General features: G+C 35.0%; 1 protein-coding gene across 1 annotated transcript in view; it reads right to left on the bottom strand.

Moving 5' to 3' along the window:
* Nucleotides 1-19,522, bottom strand: part of ZNF385D (zinc finger protein 385D) — a 771,052-nt gene that overhangs the window by 599,186 nt on the left and 152,344 nt on the right. Inside the window, exon 2 of the mRNA XM_064491067.1 lies at nt 8,608-8,826. Within this exon, the coding sequence (XP_064347137.1) occupies nt 8,608-8,826 (219 nt within the window). The remainder of the gene's footprint in view (nt 1-8,607; nt 8,827-19,522) is intronic.

The raw sequence follows: 19,522 nt of genomic DNA on the forward strand, positions 1-19,522 counted from the left end.
TTTTTAAAATAAGGGATCATCTCATCAGTAAAGAACATTGCTGTGAAAATGGAACTTAAAATTTTAGATGTATGTGACTGCTTTGAATTGCCGAAATGAGAATATCATGTGATTCTTAACAGCACATCTTGTCTTTTGACCATTAAGACTCCATCTGCGCCCCTTGGATCCATTGCAAGCCTTCAATGCTCTTCAAGCTTGCAGGGACATGTGGTATTTGGAAATTGTGACTGAGATGGTCCAAAGATATAAATAATGACAATGCATAAAGTTACGGGAGATCAGTGTGGGAAAAAAAAAGCTTTATTGCTTTATTTACATAAACATTCCTCAGTAGGAAAGAGTTATGTTCATACTAGATTTTACTTAAAGAAATCAAGTGTTAGATGCTTGGAATAACATCCCTAGAAATATGAAATAGGCAAAAAAAAAAAAAACAAACCATTTTTTTCCTTAAATCAACAATGAATACTGAGAAATCATGCTTTCTTTTTCCCTCCTCTAGCTTCTGAACAGGAATTCTTTACATAGAAGACATACCTTTGAGGATTAAGCATTGAGTATTAAGTAAAAAATAAATATTTTTAATTTCTTCCTTCAGGCCACTAACCCAGTTTGTCTGATCATACATTAAATGACACAAGAGTAGGACTAGTTAAGACACGCTAAACAAGCTTGCTGTGAACCCACACAGAGGTTTTAAAATATTTAATATGCGAAGAGGAGCACCCAGAGTAAAATTTAAATAATCATAACAAGGGAAGCTTTAGCTTAATCTGAGCTGCACTCATGTGAAAGTGCAGGCGTATCTGATCAGGCATAGAGTGCATCTGGGTCTGATGCCCCCTCGGGAGACAGTGGACTGAGCACTGCGCCTCCTAGGAAGGCTGGTCTCCCGGGGACTCAAGTCGCCCCTCTGGGAGCGAGGGAGAAGTTGACATCTATTTATGTTGTGTATCTACTCACCAAATTTCTAGTTATTTTTAACACATTTGCCTTTTAATTTTTCAGCTGGACTTAAAAGGGATTAGCCAACACGAACACAGCAAACAATCTTATGTTTACCGGGGAAAAGGGGGTGGGAAGAGAGAAACTAGGGAGTTTGAGATCTGCAAATGTTGGCCACCACGTATAAAAACAGATTTTAAAAAACTCAAATTTCTGCTTATAGCATAGGGAGCAATATCTAGTAGTAATCTTTGATGAAAATGAATATATGCGTGTATATGCATGACTGGGACATTATGCTGTACACCAGAAATTGACACCTTGTAACTGTACTTCAATAAAAAATTAAAAAATAAAAAAAGGTAACAGTCTATTCTGTTTGTGTGTATATCATACTGTTACCAATGAGTTTCATACTTTCCTGTGCTCTCATGTTGCTAGTTTATGTCATTTGATCCAGCTTGAAGGGTTCTCTTTAGCATTTCTGGTATGGCAGTTCTAGTGGTGAGGTACTCCCTCAGCTTTTATTTGTCAGAGCATGTCTTTATCTCCTCTTCATTTTTTCCAGGTTTCTTAGCATGATTGGCAGTTTTTTTGTTTGTTTGTTTTCCTTTTGGCACTTTGGACGTATCATTCCACTCCCTTCTGGCCTTCGAGGTTTCTGCTGAAGCCTTGTATATAACAAGCCACTTTCCTCTGGTGACTTTCAAAATTCTCTTTTAACTTTTGACAATTTGATTATAACGTGTCTCCATGGGGGTCTCTTTATATTCATCTACCGTATGATCTGGCAGTTCCACTTCTGGGCATATATCCAAAGGAAATGAAATCATATCTCAAAGAAACATCTGCACCCGCCATGTTCACTGCAGCACCATTCACAACAGCCGAGATACAGAAACCACCTAAGTGCCTGTCGACAGATGACTGGGTAAAGAAGATGTGTCATGCACGTGCATGTGTGTGTGTGTGTGTGTGCGCATGTGCCTATACTAGCTGACCCTTGAACAACACGAGTTTGAACTGAATGGATCCACTTATATGTCAACTTTTTTTCAGTAAAGACACACGACAGCACTACAGGATCTGTAGTTGGTTGAATCCACAGATGTGGAACCACAGATATGGAGTGAACACTGTCAAGTTACACACGGATTTTCAACTGCCTGGGGAGGGGGTGGTCAGCACCCTTTATACCCATGTGGTTCAAGGATCAGCTGTGTGTATGTATATAGACACACACACACACATGCTAATGTCATTGCTTAGTGGTTTTGAGAAGCATGCACAAAAAGATGAAGTGTGACATGCCTGGGGTGGAGCTATAGAAACTGTGAAGGCAATTTAAATAGGATTGGCTTCCAAATGCAAATTAAATTTTTTAGGAAATGGAGATTCATACCTAAAAGTATATAATACACACTAGCTCCGTTCCTATGGGCAAATTATTTTTAGGGGAAATATAAAGGAAATAGGTCAAACTAAAAAAAAATACTTTCAAACCTAGTAAAGTGGAAAAGTGATTGTTTAAGATTGGAGAGCAGAAAAACACTTGGACTGGAAGATGTTGCTGTTGGAAGTGCTTAGTGCCTGAAGGAGACAAAAGTTGAGGAAACAAGGCTTTTCTACCTGGGCTAAGCAGACCTGGAGTTCACACGAACAACAACAGCAACAAATTATTCTGCACTCCCAGTTTATACGACCACTTGTCTAAGCGCCGACGTCGCGCAATTCCTCAAACGTCCCCAGGTATACAACCTTAGATACACACAGGAACTCACAAATGGAAATCTCTTCTATCCCAAATAAATTCTGTTCTCAAATGAAATGACATGCATTTAATTTATTCTTTTTTTTCTCTTAAAGTTTACCTTACTGGTCATTTCATCTGACTTTTCATGGATAACAAAAATCATGAAAAAGCAGTGTACACTTTTCTAGGGCACAGACAGAGGTCAGGCTGGATTCTCAGCCTCAGGTGGTAAAACTTCACCATCATCCCAGTAAAGAAGAGTTTCTAAAGGACACAGGTTGGATAAAGAAATCTCTGTGTTGAAAAAGATGCTATCCTGCAATGGGACTGATATTAAGTCCAGGTGAAGCAAGGAGCTAGTGCCTAGAACTCTACCCTTTTTGGAATGTTCAGTGTGTTTTCTCTTCAGAGAGAAAAAAGTCGATAACCAAAGCCAGAAACCTACTCAAAATCTGAAGGCATTAAAATTAACATGTGTCAATTTCTCCCATATTTTTATCCTTCGGTGATAAGAAAGAAACCTAGAAGACTCAAACAAGGACAAAATATCTTATCGCCTAATGTTGGGCAATTTAATATCAGCATATTTTATTGTCTCCCTTGGTTGCAGCTTCTAAAGCATAAGGTCGGTAAGAGATAAGTATGAACAAAGCACTATCCTTTATTGTCACACTGCAGTCTGACATATACTAATATGGATAAGACATTATTAAGGAAGCAGTTTTCATTATCAAATAAAATGATCCCAAAAGGGATCCACAAATGTACTGGCAAATTCTAATTAGTTTATTGACATGCTATAAAAGCACAGATAATTCTTGGAGATTGAAAGGTAAGACAAATTTATATATAAATGAGAAATTTACATTTTATATATATATCGAGGCTTGAAGTATCAGAAAATTCTATGAAGCTATTTTGCTTTTATTAACTACCAGTGTTCCTGGAGAAGGAACATCTTGCAAACTGAAAATCTACTGACATTTTACACCTCATCTGGGATAATTAATGGAAAGAGAAAAGAGAATGGATCAGCAAGAGCTAGAGAGCAAAATTTTATTTGGCTTCCCTGTTAAATAAAAGAAAATTTAATGCTAAGAGGATAGATATGGGTGGCAATATTCTAGATTGATGGCTTACAAAACAATGAGAAGCAAGAGTCTAGAATACTGTTAGATAAAACTGAATTATTTGATAGTAGCTTCAGCCCAATAAAAATAGACAACCAGGCTTAACAAAATAACTCAAATATGACAAAGATAGTGGGAATAAAAGGAAGCCGCCACCATAGGTCAACCTGCTACTCAGTCCTTCAAGAAGCATTAACAACAGCTTCATCACGATGAGCACATGAAATTGAATTAAACTAATTGGCCAGAGGAGCCTTAAACATCCTGAAAGTTTTACCTTTTGCAATATGTATTCCAAAATGCTCTTATGAATCAAAGAAGCATTTTTATTCTAATGCTCAATTTCTGTCTTTTGATAAAACTCCATAAAATATTTCTAATATCTTAATCTATAAATATTTTAATATTTCATTTCATTAAATGTTAAGATTTTCCCACCACAGAATTTATCACAGAGATGGAAAGCAAAATGATAAATGTGAGCAAGATCTCAACATTCAGTGAGAAATCGCCACTCCATTATTAATTCCTTTACGGTAGTTTAAAAATATGTCTTCCTAAAAGGGTTCTCATCTGCAAACACTATTATATTATAACGCATGTGCTAGTGTACATGTAATATTACTCTTTCGTATTCATGTGTGTACTGTGACAAAAAGATAAGAAGTATTTGCCTTTGCGGGATTCTTGGTGATTTTTGTTTTATTTTGTGTACAGCCCAGATAGAACAATATTACTTTTATCATCAGGTCATCAGAAAATAATCATTATTTGCAAAACTTACATTCCTCATAAATATAACATCAAAGCTCTTTTCCTAAGAGAAAGTAAGGTATGTGATTTGTACTGGAATTTCTTTGATTTATAGTTTTCATGAAAGGGGGATGCATGGAGTCTGAAATATGATGAAGTCTCCACATTTAAGCACCTTTTAATTACAGACTTATCTTCTGCCACTTCTGTATCTCACTTCATCTTCAAAAGTGTGTTAACAAACATCAATGTATTTCTGGAATAACAGAAAATACATAGTGATAAATCACAAAAACCGATGTGTTTACATGACTATACTGCACACAATGTTTCAATAGGTATGTTTGGTGGAAAAAAAATTAAGAAAACAGATTAGTTGTAATAATATTAAGTTAAGTGCTTTAAAAATGACATAAACTCAATAATGTAAGAAAATCCTCAAACATATGGCTTAATGTTGTTGACAGTGGGATGCAAGTTTGCCATGGAGATAAGTCTGTTGCTAATAACGTAGACGGGGGAATCTACGAACAAACAGAATTAGTCAGCAAGTCTCTTAGTCCCTCCGATCCCTGGCTGTCTTCTTTGTAAAATAGAATTAACAGCACTTGCTTTGCAGAATTTCTGATTGGGGTTCAATAGATGATGTATGTAAAATACCGGGAGCAGTAAATACTAGTTCACTTTTTGCTCTCTTTTCATTTTTGATGATAAAGCTTGAATACAAGCATTAGATGGAAAATACATAGGGGGAAGTGCTACATTTTGTTGCTTTCGCACAATGAAACATATTAGGTACATTACTTATGAATATACAGGAGGCATTGGTGGTGTCTCTGGTGGATTCCCAGGAAAACAGGCTTTGAGAGAAAGATTATGTGGGCAAGAGGTGGACTCGATCAGTAACTGAGAGGCAGGAGGAAAGCGGACCTGGTAGAGGGCAGGTCGGACTGTGATAGGATTGCAACAGTGACATCAGCAAATCTGAAGCCGGAAAGGCCTTTTCAGGCAAGGAGCGGGGACATTTTGCTCCAGTGAGGGAGCAAGTTCACAAGAGGGCAGCGCTTCGGAAAGAACTCAGCAGGCAATACTCCCAACTCGGCAGGAGGGACCCGGAGGGCTCAGGACAGCGTGCCCACAGGTGCTGAACATGTGTCCTAACAAACTTTGGTTCTGCAAAGACTGCAGCAACTGTCAAACACTGAAGTTAAGTCTTACCTGTGGGAACAGTGGCCTCTTAATTAATTAGCACACCTGACTTATTTTTTTTTACTGTGATCTTTGAAGATCATTTTCCTTAATAAGTCAGATGATATGAGAAATGCTGTATTTTGCTCTGAAATAGAGAAATCCTATTTTGGATATGATGAGGGCTCTGTTCATCCTTGTTCTTTGAAATACATATTAGGATGTACCTCTGGGCATGTAATTATACAATGTTCTACAATCACTGAGGACAGAAGCGATATTAATTTTTTTTCATTTAGAAAGTCTAGAATGAATAATCATAAAAATTAGTTCCATGGTCGTTATGCATTTGATTTGCAGTCCTAAAAAATAAGTTATATATAAGGTTGGATGAATCCAGGTAACTATCTCTGTTGTCTTATTCCTTTTCTTGACATGACTATATTTAATTGCTTCCCATTTGAAATCTAAACCGAGATGATTTTCTGAGGATGGAAGGAGTTCACAAGCAGTCACGTGTGTGTGTGCATATTCAGGGAAAAGGCTCTCTCCTTCTATGTCCCAGCTCTTTCTCTAAATAAACTAAAAGTAATAATGGTCTTGACTAAGAATTTATAGGATCTGTTATTCTTGCAAATTCCTGATTTTAGCTTGGTCTCCATGTAGGGAAGGAAATGACAGTTAATAAGAGTATATAAGACTCAGAATTTGGCTCCTTTCTTATTCCCAACAGGCCTGAAAAAAGTACATTTTTAGAGTGGAGAGATGAGGGGGTATGTAAAAGAAATAATATGTTTCGATATTAATATAAAGTACTAACTCAGTTGTGAGTTTGACTGCCTGTAGTTAGATCTGCCTGTAGTTAAAGCAGAGGGTGCCTCTGAAGTATGATTTCAGGTCAAGTGCTCCCACTAATTCATGATTATTTTCAGTGACTTTTATTAATAAGACACTAAAAAGAACCTTAGAAAATAATATGCATAGAAAATGTAGCAAGTGTGTTAAGCACCAACTTAATCAATGCATTGTTGGGAATATGATAGAATTTTACTTTTTATATGTTCTTAAAATATTTTTTCTCCTTGAGAAATGAAAGGCACAATTTCTACAGAATATTCACTTTGCGGACACAATATGCTTTAGAATGAATACAGCTATTTAATAAAATAGGACCTGAATATGATTCTTAGCTTGAGCACCTAATAGTTGGGTGACCTTCAGTACATCATTCAGTTGACATTATCCTCAATTTCCACATCTGTAAGAGGGAGACAGTGACAATATCTCTCTGGCTGTGAGGAAAAAATAAATAACAAAGTGTGCATAAAGCCTTTAGTACAATACTAGCCTATAATATATGCACTGATGTAATTATTTTAAAATACTTGACTTGAGGTCACTCATTCCTAGCATTGTGATTTGAAAGTCCTTGACCATCCTAAACTGTGTCTGGGACTAGCTCTGATTTGAGTTCCTAAACCAGGTATGTCTTTTTTTTTTTTTTTTCTTTTGAGTTTCTGTCTATGATATAATTTATTGCTTCTCCAAAGAGGTTTGTAAGTATCAAGGTAGGTGAAACAAAAGTAAAACACCAAAGCCGACACCACTGCCATTGACAACACCAACTTAAAGGAAAACAACCTGAAATTGAATCATGCTGCCCTTCAGATGATTTTACCTAAATCTCAATGATAACGAATAGGTTTTCCTTAGGAGGTTCAAAATAGAGACTATGAAATACATATTTTTAACCCGACTTACTAAGTACATTTGCCTCACTAATTCATCTTGTGCCGATAGAATTTAGCAGTTCTTAATTACTTTCTGATGACTATTTTTATTTTTTACATCTCTTTGACCGATAAGATCTGTGATTAACTATTTGTCATACAAAAGAGAAATACGGAGTCCTTTCTGTTAGAATATTCCAGCTCATTCATTCTAAAAAATACAAAGCAAGGTAGAAATAATTTCCTTTTAAAAACATATACTGTTTTTTTCATTATTTGATAACCTTGAAGCAAACCACAAAATTATATTTAAAAATCTGTAATATCAAATATTAGAACAGATTAAAATTCAGTCTTATTTTTCAATATCATTAAAATTTAGATGAAATGGATCTTGTCTGTCAAACATGAAACATTCACCCAGAACACAATATTGTAACTCTTCGGCGTTACTATTGTTTCAGCCCTCCAAAGCCCAGCTCCTCCCCCTCACCTCTCCATGCTTTCTCTAATGACCTTCCATTTCTTTCCAAAAGTATGTGTGTGCTATTTTTAAAATCTGCTTACTCCTAAATTCAACTTTTATTTTTCAAAAATAGTCTAAAGTGACTAAACAAACCACGAATTTTCACTAGCAAATTTAAACAATCTGTGTATAGTAATAGACCGTATTCTATTGGTTAAAACACCTACTTGAAGAGATAGGTATTTTTTCAAACCAATTGCAGTCTGGCTAACCAACTGAAGCCCCAACATGCACAAAATGAACATAAAAACCATTCTTTTATATAAAATGTAAGAGAATGCCCATTTCCAAATAACTATCTTAAAGGCAAGCATTAAGAAAATCTAATGTCCAACTTTCAAATTATCACAAATGTCCTGGTGGGTCATGAACCCAATTTTAATACACTTAAGCATAGACAACAAACAAAATTTTCCCCTCCCCCAAAAGGCTGTCAGAAACTCTTTAACATACTATGATGATAAAGCTTTTATGTAATGTTACTTCCTGGTTTTAAAAATAGAGATTAGTCCATTCTTTTCTGTTCATACAGACAAATCAATTACATAAAATTGAGAATATATCTTTAGAAAAGCTTACCATTGTCATTTTTCGCCATCCCGTTGCTGAGTTGTTTTAATCTCTTTTGATGCGATTTGCCGTTGTAGTGGATTTGGGCTTGAGCAGCCGAATTCAGCTGAATGTTACACACATTACACAAGGTGAAGTTGGTATGTTTCTTTTCTCTTTCTGGCTTTTCTTCAAAGTCGTCAGGTAAAAACTCAGCCTCACTCTCTCCATCTTGTGCACATGTGGAATCTAGGAAGGGACAAAGAAAGTTATGAACAAGCCAATCAGGATTCCTGGATTCCTGTGAACACTGGGGTGTGTTTCCTTCTGAATTAGAGTTTTCATCTTTTCTGGATGTACGCCCAGAAATGGGATTGCTTGATCATATGGTACATCTATTTTTAGGTTTTTTAGGGAAACTCCATGCTGTTATAGTGGCTACAGAATTTACATTCTCACCAACAGTGAAGGAGCACTATTTACAACAGCCAAGACATGAAAGCAACCTAAATATCCATCAACAGATGACTGGATAAAGAAGATGTGGTACATATATGCAATGGAATATTACACAGTCATAAAAAAGGAAGGACACAATGCCATTTGCAGCAACATGGATGGAAATATCATATATCACTTATATGTAGAATCTAAAAAAAATGACACAAGTGAACTTATTTACAAAACAGTAATAGACTTACAGACATAGAAAACAAACTTAATGTTACTAAAGGGGTAAGGTGGGAAGAATGATAAATCAGGAATTTTGGATTAACAAATACACAACACTATATATAAAATAGATAAACAGCAAAGATTTACTATACAACACAAGGAACAATATTCAATATCTTGTACTAACCTATAATGGAAAAGAATCTGAAAAAAATATATATGTATGTGTATGTATAACTGAATCACTTTGCTGTCACCAGAAAGTGACACAACATTGTAAATCAACTATACTCCAATAAAAGTAAATAAATAAAAATTTAAAAGAGATTCCTGGATTACTTCATATTATTAAATTTAGTAGCAAATAAGGATTGCCCTAGACACTTAGAATTCAAAATTCTCATTTCTTCCTATTTTATAGGGTGCATCTCTATTTAATAGGTCGTATCTCTATATCTTTCTTGGAATCCAAATGGCAAACGTTTCACTTTGCTTCTTCTGCGTTAAATACTGTGTTAAGTATCAAGTGTTAAATGACAGATGTTTAACACGCATCACCTCATTTAAGCATCATAAAAATGGAAAAGAAAACAATGCAAAGCTATAGTTTTTCCTGCTCTTATAACTGAGGAAACTAAATTTAGAGTGCTTATGTAACCTGCCTAGGATCACACACCTAATAAATGGTAACTTTGGGATAAGCACTTGGTTTTATTTACCTTCATATTGCAAGCTTTTAAGTATTATGCTGTTCAGTATGTATTAATGTATTAGATATCCCTTTTTTGATTTCAACAACTAAATAAAATGCTCTTATTTTCATATTCCTTTACCAACTAAGTAAAACCATTTACATTTGGATAGACACATCCTATATGTCCAAAAATGTTAAGATAGTTTCTATACCTAAAAATGTATGCTTTCTACCTCAAGTACAAAAGAGGTTCTGAATATTCAAGATAGCTTCATCGTCTGGGTGCAAAAATGTGTGACCGAAACAAGGATGACATTGGAATATGTTATTTTTGGATACATACATCCCTTGTATTCGCAAATCTAAGAGAAAAGGGCAACTGCCAATTCCAGGATTTCTGACCGTAAGATGATATTAATCAAAGTAACTATTGCAATACAGGTTTTACTGTTTATTTATAAATCACTTGAAATAGCAGACTCCTTTCTAAATTTTTTGTGCTTTCAATGCACAGGACTCTGCATAACTTTTATAGTCCAGATATGATTTCTCCATCCTGATTTTCCAGACTCGTCAGAGATCTTTTCATAGTCTTTGGAAATATTGGTAGAGGCAAACAATCATCACTTCAGCACGCATTTATTACTTGGTTACAGGGTGGCAGGCACTCTCCTAGGTGCTGAAGATAAACTGATGTGCAAGACAAGGATGGTCCTGCTGTTACACAACTTACTGACAATTATGGGAAGAACATGGGCTTTGCATCAGGCAAATGAGATAACAAATGCCAAATAATTTTGACAATATGTAAGGCTTAGTTTGTCAGTGAAAGTTTAAAGACAACCCAACTACTTACTCAAGCCAAATACCCAATACTTGACTCTCTAAAAGGATACTGAAATATCTTTCAAAAAGACTAAAAGATTTTGAGTATGTAGTTCATTCTTTTTTGTGGACTAATTTATACAAAATACATTAACCTCTTTAAACCTCTCTTTAACCTCTCTTTAAAAAGGAACCTTTATCACTCAGGTAGCCCTTATTAGAATAATATTAAATATACAATTTAAGTGGCCCTATTTAAAAGAAAGTGTATACATTCTATAAAATTATATAATTTTAGTTAAAGAAAACTATATAAATATACCTATTAGCTTTTCCTCTTTCATATAAATAAAACAATTTAAGTATCTACTACAGGTTGTATTCAGAATGTGGCAAAATTTCTTTTTCCTAGAGTTGACTCACATTTTTGAAGTCTTTTATCTCAAATATCATCAAGTAATGAAAAAGATTAAGGAAACAAAGGCACATTTAAGCACTGTGATATTCTTTAGCCAATAAAAGCAGATTGGGAAAATTTCATAACATGAGAAATTACTTCTATACAAGTGAAAAACAAACACACGATGTAAATTTACATATAATCTGTTTACAGCTACGTGAAACACAAATGGGAGGCTCAGGAATAAATAGTAATAGTAGTTGATTCTGAATGGTGAGATTAGAGTTGGCTTTTTTCCCCTTCATTGTCCCATATTTTAAAAATTCTACCTGATGACCACTTATTACATTTATTATGAAAAAGTAAATCAATATACTTGAAAGAAATAAACCAAGAAGAGAGCTCGTACTGACCTACTGAATGAATGGCTTATGCTGGTCAGAAGTAGGCCAGACTATACAGACAGTCCCAGTACATGAGCCCTGGTGAGGCATCATTTTTACTAAATATATGCATATGTTTGGAAGGCAGTAGTTTCTTCCGTGATTATGCCCACCTTGACCTATAAAATAAGACTGTCTGCCAACAATTTAGCAGGGGAAAATACTGGAGAAGAAATTTTCTTCCAAGGCCATAAGATTTATTTGCTTACACATGAGGGGATCCCTGATCACAGTAAGAAAATGAAAATTATATCATCTGAGTCAAAAATTAATTTTGCACTGGGAAGGGGATGGGCAAGGATAAAAAATCTTAAAGGAAATGGAAAGTAACATATGTTCATAGAAGAGTAGGGGAAAAAGGGAATCTCAAATTAATTCTTGTAACTGTGCTGTGACATCACAAAACATTTATAGATTTTGCAAGAAAACTGTGGTGTTTTGAATGGCACTCTGTGAAGTAGGTCACAATATGTTTGAGTGATTTTTTACTCCCAATATGGTAAAAGTGTCATTTAAATTCTGGAAGGGAAATTTTGCCCATTTGAGTTACACCGAGAAAAAATTCAGGAGTCATCATCCACACACTCTTGGCAACTGGCTTGAAACCCAAAATATTTGATCAATTTATCTTTTTTTCCCCACCTAACCTCCACACCCAGAACCACTAAGATACTATGAAAGTCTGTGGCTGCACACAACAGTGTGCTTCTAGACTGTATCATGTGAAAGGTTTAAGGACTAGAATTATCCTGGGAATGACTGCTGTAGTAATCCGGTGTTTGCCTGTGGGCGCACGTGTGTGTGTGTGTGTGTGTGTTTTAATTTTGCAGATGTGGAGCTTAATTTCATCCTACAGATTCTTAGAAATAGTTAAAAGTTGGCGTAAGCAGAGAGCGCCTCTTTGGTAAGCTATATGAAACAATGTATCTCGGCATAACTTGAAAAAAATAAAACTGGAAACAGTATTTTTCCTAGGAGGCAACATGTCTTGAATTTGAGTTATGTGCATTGTTTCGACCCACTCTTTTTTTGAGACAATTACTGAAACGTCATCACTTGTACCAAACCACCAGCTTTTGGTATCAAGACTGTCTTGAAAAGTGCTAATCTTCTCTTCTCTACCCGAACCCAGGGTAACAGGTTGCATCCCAGATGGACCCTAAATTTGGTGTAATTCAACTGGTTAATAATTAAAAGTTGGAGAACAGACACAGGTGCCAGCTGAAGGAGCTCCCGATGCCCAGGGCTAAATAACTAAATAACATATTATTTAATTATAACCCAAAGTATAGTGTGGTCATTTTGATAATGTTGATTCTTCCAATCCAAGAGCACAAGATATCTTTCCATTTCGTTGTACCATCTTCAATTTCCTTCATCAATGCTTTATAGTTTTCAGAGGTAACCCCCTTGGTTAAGTTTATTTCTAGGCATTTTGTCATTTTTGATGCAATGGAAATATTTATGCAAGTTATAAAATTCTGGTTTTTGAGGTGAAAACAAAAGTGAATGAAGGGCTGCAAATGGCAAGATATCCTTCTTTCTTATGGATGAGTTGTATTCCATTACATATACATGCTGCATCTTCTTTATCCATTCATCTATTGATGCGCACTTGGGATGCTTCCATATCTTGGCAATTATAAATAATGTTGCTAATAGCAGGGTATATGTATCTTTTTAATTAATTCTTATTTTGTGGTTGGCTTTATTCCTTTGATAACTATGTAAGTTTAAAAAGCTAAAGCTCTAATTGTTCTTAGAAACAAAGAACGGTACATATACGTAAATTTTAAAAATATGTGCAGCATACTGTGCATATGTATTTACATGCAATATAATGTCTATGTGCAGTCAAATATTAACAATTCTAACAGTTTTCCAATAAAACTGAAAAATGAAAAAAAAATTATAACCCAAAGTATAAGATACATATCAATGAGTACATAATGATTTAAAAAAAAGTAAATGGTGAAGAAGATACAACCTCCCATATAGGAGTATTCCGAATAATTTAAATAGATGTGCCCCGCAGCAAGGAGGGAATGGTGCATGACTACCCATCCCTTAAGTGTAGGCTATATGCCTACTGGCCTGCTTCCAAACAGCACAGTAAGGAGGGAGAAGAAAAAGTCACTGCACAGTGGAGAAACCTGACAAACACTACCTAAGCCAGCTAACCAAGGCAACAATCGTGGTAAGTCATGTTGGTGTGACATGTATCTCTGATAGGATGCGTTGAGAACTGTGTTCCACCTCCGCCATCTTCCTCGTAAAAACACATAACCCAAGTCAAGCCACGTCAAAACATCAGACAAACCCCAGATGAGGGCTAGTCTACAGAAGATGTGACTATTACTCTGGAAAGCCATCAAGGTCATTAAAACAAGGAAAGTCAGAAATGATCACAGCCCAGGGCAGCCTAAGGAAGTATTAGAATAAATAAAGTGTGGTGTCCTGGATAGGATCCTGGAAGAGAAGAAAAATGGTTAAAAAAATCTGATAAAATCTAAATACAGTATAGAGTTTCAGTAATATCAATATACATTTCTGGTCCATGGGTTGTGGCCAGTGCACTGGACTAACCTGCCAACCGCAGAGGAAAGTGTGTGGGTGGGGCCTATGGGACCCTGCTCACTTGGCTTTTCTGCAAATGTAAAACTATTCTAAAATAGGAGTTTATCTAAATTCGAAAAAAAAAAGTTAAGGATTGGTCAGGACCTTTCTCTCTTTCTCTCTTTGACCCATAAGACAAAAATTTCTTTAAAGTGTCTGCTCTGGGGAAGAACTAAGAAGCTTCTCTTTTCTTTACCCCTCACTCAGTCCCCTCCACAGCAGGACAAGTAAACTGTGTGACACGGAGGGTGATGAAAATGACCCCGGACTTGAGTGGGGCCACCATCTTGATGCTGTACTTCAAACTGGCTTAAAATTACATTCTCTTATCTTCTCCATCACCATATGCAAACATGAAGTGCAAAGGCCTCCCACCCCTGGTTTCTCCAGGTGCCTGCATGTGACTGAGAGGTAAATTCAATTTAGGGAGTAAAAGGTGGGAAATCCAACATAGACTGTGGTTTCAAGTCATTTTCTCTAATTCAGTTTAACTTTGTCATTTTCTCTAAACAACTAACTCGCCAACCCATTAACAAAAAATCTAACACACCTCAAACTGAGTTCTCGTGTCTAATAATGATGGGTTCCAGTGCAGATGAAGGATGGGCTGTTTTCAGACACACACACACACACACACACACAAACACACACTGTGTTATCCAGCCAGTCTCCATATAATTAAGAATTCATAAACTTCATTTTTTGTTTTAGTAAGTCAACCCTATCACAACAATCAACAATCATTAATATCAAATTAAAAGTATTTAAAGAAGTGTATATTAGTTGACAACCAAACCTAATTTATTGAGTGGAAAACCCTCCTTATGAATAACATCAATGTTTTATTTCAAAGCTAATAAGCCAGGTTCCAGTGTTTTGCCTATGATTGGTTTTATCCCTTTGGCTTTATCCCTTGTTCTTGGACCTGCTACCTTGTCAAAATGGCAAGCCTCTAAGAGCTCCAAGAATCTTGAGACTCTACAATAATTTGTACTGACAATGAGCTAACAATAAATGACATCTGCCAACAGGCAGGTTAGAGCACAATAAAGCATATTTTGAAAAGGATTTTGCACATGACCTATAAAGGCAGACAACTGTAAACAGCCTAAGTAAACCAAAATGAAATATTCTTGTTTTTGAAAGAGCTTCTCCTGCCACAGATTACTTTTAAATGAGGTAGAGGGGGACTTATAAATGTTGATCACATTTAGCACAGACTTGCTTCCATAAATAGTGGTGGAACCAATACTAAACATAAAAATCCCTCTAGAAATCTTAGTCTGACAATCAATTTTCGTCTAGATGAAAGTAAAATAAAAATCTGAACTATAGATATTTCATTTTGATATGGCTGAATAATGACTAGGTTAAGGTGGATGACAACCTAATATTTAGTAAAAAAAAAAAAAATCCAGAAGTTCATTTGATAAAATGCTTTAATTCTTTGAGTTTTAATAGTATTTATACAGAGGGTGTCAGGTAAGAAGTTTTGGCTATTTCTTTCAAAATTAATCTCTTTGAGAAAATAAAAGTAAAAGTCTAAACATTGCCCAAATGTAAGACAAAATTTGCTCTCAAAAAATTATCTCTCTGAAAGGAGGAATCTACTGATACTGAATTCTTCATGAAGTCTAATATAAAGAGCTTTCTCAATTACTTTATTGTGAAAAAAAGTGATGTTTGGGGAGGACATATCAATCTAGAACACTTCACTATAGGGATGCTGTACTTTGTATAATCTGTGCAAATTGTTATGGAGTTTGTAGTTCTTACTCAAGTTTTCTTGACTAGCTCAATAAAAAAGAAAATAGAGAAAATAATAAAGATTTAGTCATCATTTGTCAGGATATGACCTCACAACTGCAACTCCAAGTTATCATTTTGAAGAAGCTGTTCAAAGGTGATCCTAAAAATTAGTAAAAGATTATGGAGATCATTAATAAGCATTAATGGTGTGAAATTGTTAGAAAAAAATATACTACTACTGTTATGTGATTGGATACTGGTTACTTGGAATAAAGTTCCAGAGACAACCCTATAAATGGATTTTAAAATCATTCATGTAATTTGAATTAACTTAGAAAAAAATGAGAAAACTATTAGGAATTTGAAAGGTGGTTCCAGTGATGACAAAGACATTGTTGCCAAAGGTGCCTCATGACATTAAGTTCATAAATGAAATATTACAAGTCAATATTTTAAAATCTAATCCTCATTTTTTAAACTTAAGGAAGAAAATTAGCCATTCTTTTGTCTTTTGTTAGAAAAAATCAGGGATTAACTTTTATATTCTGTATTTCCTTATAGTAGGATTTATATGGCATAAATTACATCTATGTATACAAATCTATACGTGTGCGTGTGCGTGCGTGTGTGTGTGTGTAGATGCTGTGAAGCCAAGCCATTTCATCAGTGAGTTTTCCTCTATTTTTAAGACCAATTTAGGAAAAAATCCTATTGGACTATAATAGCTAAATATAAAATATATATATTATACAGAATTTATAAATTATATTTATATCATCTCACCCTTGAGAAAATTATAGATGACAGCAGTCTTTTCACACTTCATTTTAAAAGTGTAAATAATCCATAATTAGAGCTATAAGGTATGAACATAAGAAAAATTTTGCATTGATCTCATTCCCCACTAGAGTGCAGTATGAATTTAGAATTAAAACTACAATATCAGGAGATTCCCATAACACTAGGCATAAAAATAGCATTATTATAATTTTGTGAATGTATGATATGCACATATTTATATGTATATGTATGTGTGTATGTGTATATATACATATATATACATATATATATATACATATATATATATATATAATATTCAGCTTTGGTGGCCTGTATATATAGTTTATCTAATGAATTCTGCATTAATTCACCAAAATATACCTACAAAAATAAGACAATTAAAGATAAATTGGAGGAAAGCAACAGAAAAGTGGCCAAACTAAATCAAACATATGTTATCATAAATTCTTTATCAATAAGCAGCAATCGTTTTATACAGAATCCTGACTTAAATATCACTTTTATACCTTAAAAATGAGGATATTTAAATTAGTAATATCTTACTTTTATAATAGGAAAACATTATAGATTGCATGAGGCAAATCAAGATTGACAGATTTCTATTTCGATTAGTTTTTATTACATCATAACATCAAACTAAATTTATGTGTTAGTAAGATTATGATTTTTCAAAAGGTGTTGGAACACTTCCTGAGTGTTCAAGGATTCATAAACAAAATTAAACCAGGAATAAATACAGAATGAAACTTTTAAATGTATCCTTTTCCCTTTTTTAAGCAGTGTGCTTTTAGTATTGTAAACTCAGAATCAGAATTTCTATTTTGAAACCTGGTATAAAGAAAAATTTACCTTACTCTTTAAGAGACTCATCATAAAATCATGGCTAGTACATCTTTGAGACAAAAAAAAAAAAGAGCTCAAAGTTTAATCTTAAAAATAAAAGAAAAGGCAATTTTCACAAGGTCACTCTTCAATTAGAACCTACATTTAATAATAGGTCAGATATAGCTTCAATTTCAATGTAATGAAGGTTGTCCCTCAAAATTTCAAAGTCCTATAAAAATTACATTACTATCTATCATTAGTATTTTTACTAACAAGGTGGAAATAGTTTTTCCTGTATTCTGACCTATTTTTCTTATTTTTGGAATCTCTGCTTGAATCAGTCATGTCCTCGGGGCCTCCTTGACAAAACATGACCCCCTGAAATTCACACAGCCCAGTGTCCCCGCCATCCTAGCAAGGATGTTGGGAATGAATTATGAGCTGTGCTCTTAAGTTCTCAGGCCACATTTTTACAAGGCTTCTTTAAATATTAACCCCGTTCTCTTGAGACTGCACCAAATTTCTTTGTGCTTTCATCTGTACCCTACTTTTCAACTAAAACGGCTTATATAAAACTTAAGAGTGGTTTGCCCCAGAAAAACTTCTGAAGACCTAAATTGGAGAGAGATTGTTTGGGCTTATATCTGGTGAAAAGTCATGTCAGGGAAGGAACCAGGGGTGCTAAGAATCATTGCAAAGTGATTTGACAAATACTGTTTAATAAGCATCTCTTTTGTGTCCAGCACTCTTAAAGGCACTTGGGATACTAGCACATCCAGTTAGCAAATATCCTCTCCATGGAGTTTGAGAAGAGGGTAAAAATGTAGGCTACATTGATGTCAGAATGACTTTTGATAATCAGTTACATGCTAAGGAAGAGTAAAACTGTGACATTTATTGTGCTTAAGATTTGGGGTTGCAAATTCAGCAGTTGGATGACTACATGGTTCAATTATTTTAAGAAACAGCTTTGTTTTCTCTCTTATTCTTGATGCTTAAAGTCCCAGAATTTTGTCTTCTTTTTTTTTTTTTCATGGACTGTATTTTCTTAAAATATATTCTGATATGTTAGTGATTCAGCTTTTGTCTCTGCCAAGTCTTTTTTTAATATATGCATTTACTCATAGTATTACCTGCATCCAGTTTTTTTCCCATAAACTTTCTTAAGAATGACATAATTACTCTTAGTTTCACATCTTCCCTTCTCTCAGTATCAGAGGAGTAGGGCAGACACTATTGCGATACAGAGTGTCTTCAGGCGGCCTGAAGACATTTTATCCCAATAAGAGAAAGCTCTCTGACAAATGTACTCACACCAGCTGGGGAGACATCCTGGATGGTGGTCCCTAGGATTTCTGCCTCATGGTAGTCAGAAATTTGCATAGTCTATTCCCCTGGAGAACCTGTGACTTGCTTTTACAAATAGAATTTGGTGAAGCTGATGGGAAGTATGTGATTACATGGGCATGATCATGTTACATAAGTTTGTATCGCCTATTTTTTGAGGGGAGATTCTCCCTTGCTAGCTTTGAAAAAAACAAGCTGCCATGTTCCAAGCTTCATTACAGAGAGGACCACCTGGCAGGGAGTTCAAGGTGGTCTTTGGCCAACGGCCAGGAAGGAACTGAGGTCATTATAAGTACCTGAATGTGACCAACAACCATATGAGCAAGGAAAAGGCTTCCTTCCCCAGTCAAACCTTAGATGAGACCACAGCCCAGGCTGACATCTTGGTAACCAACTTCTGAAAGAATTAAAAGGTCTGCCACAACCTCCCTTCATTGGTTTTCTTATTCAGTATTTTGTATACCCATTTCCTCTGTGCTCTCAGACCATCTGTTTTGTTTAGAGCCGTTTTGCTCCAAAACATGTAAGCCCACACAAACTTACTGGTATGTTACTGAGTAATCTGACTCT

This window comes from Camelus dromedarius, chromosome 2, assembly GCF_036321535.1.
Source record: "Camelus dromedarius isolate mCamDro1 chromosome 2, mCamDro1.pat, whole genome shotgun sequence".
Classification (NCBI taxonomy): Eukaryota; Metazoa; Chordata; class Mammalia; order Artiodactyla; family Camelidae; genus Camelus; species Camelus dromedarius.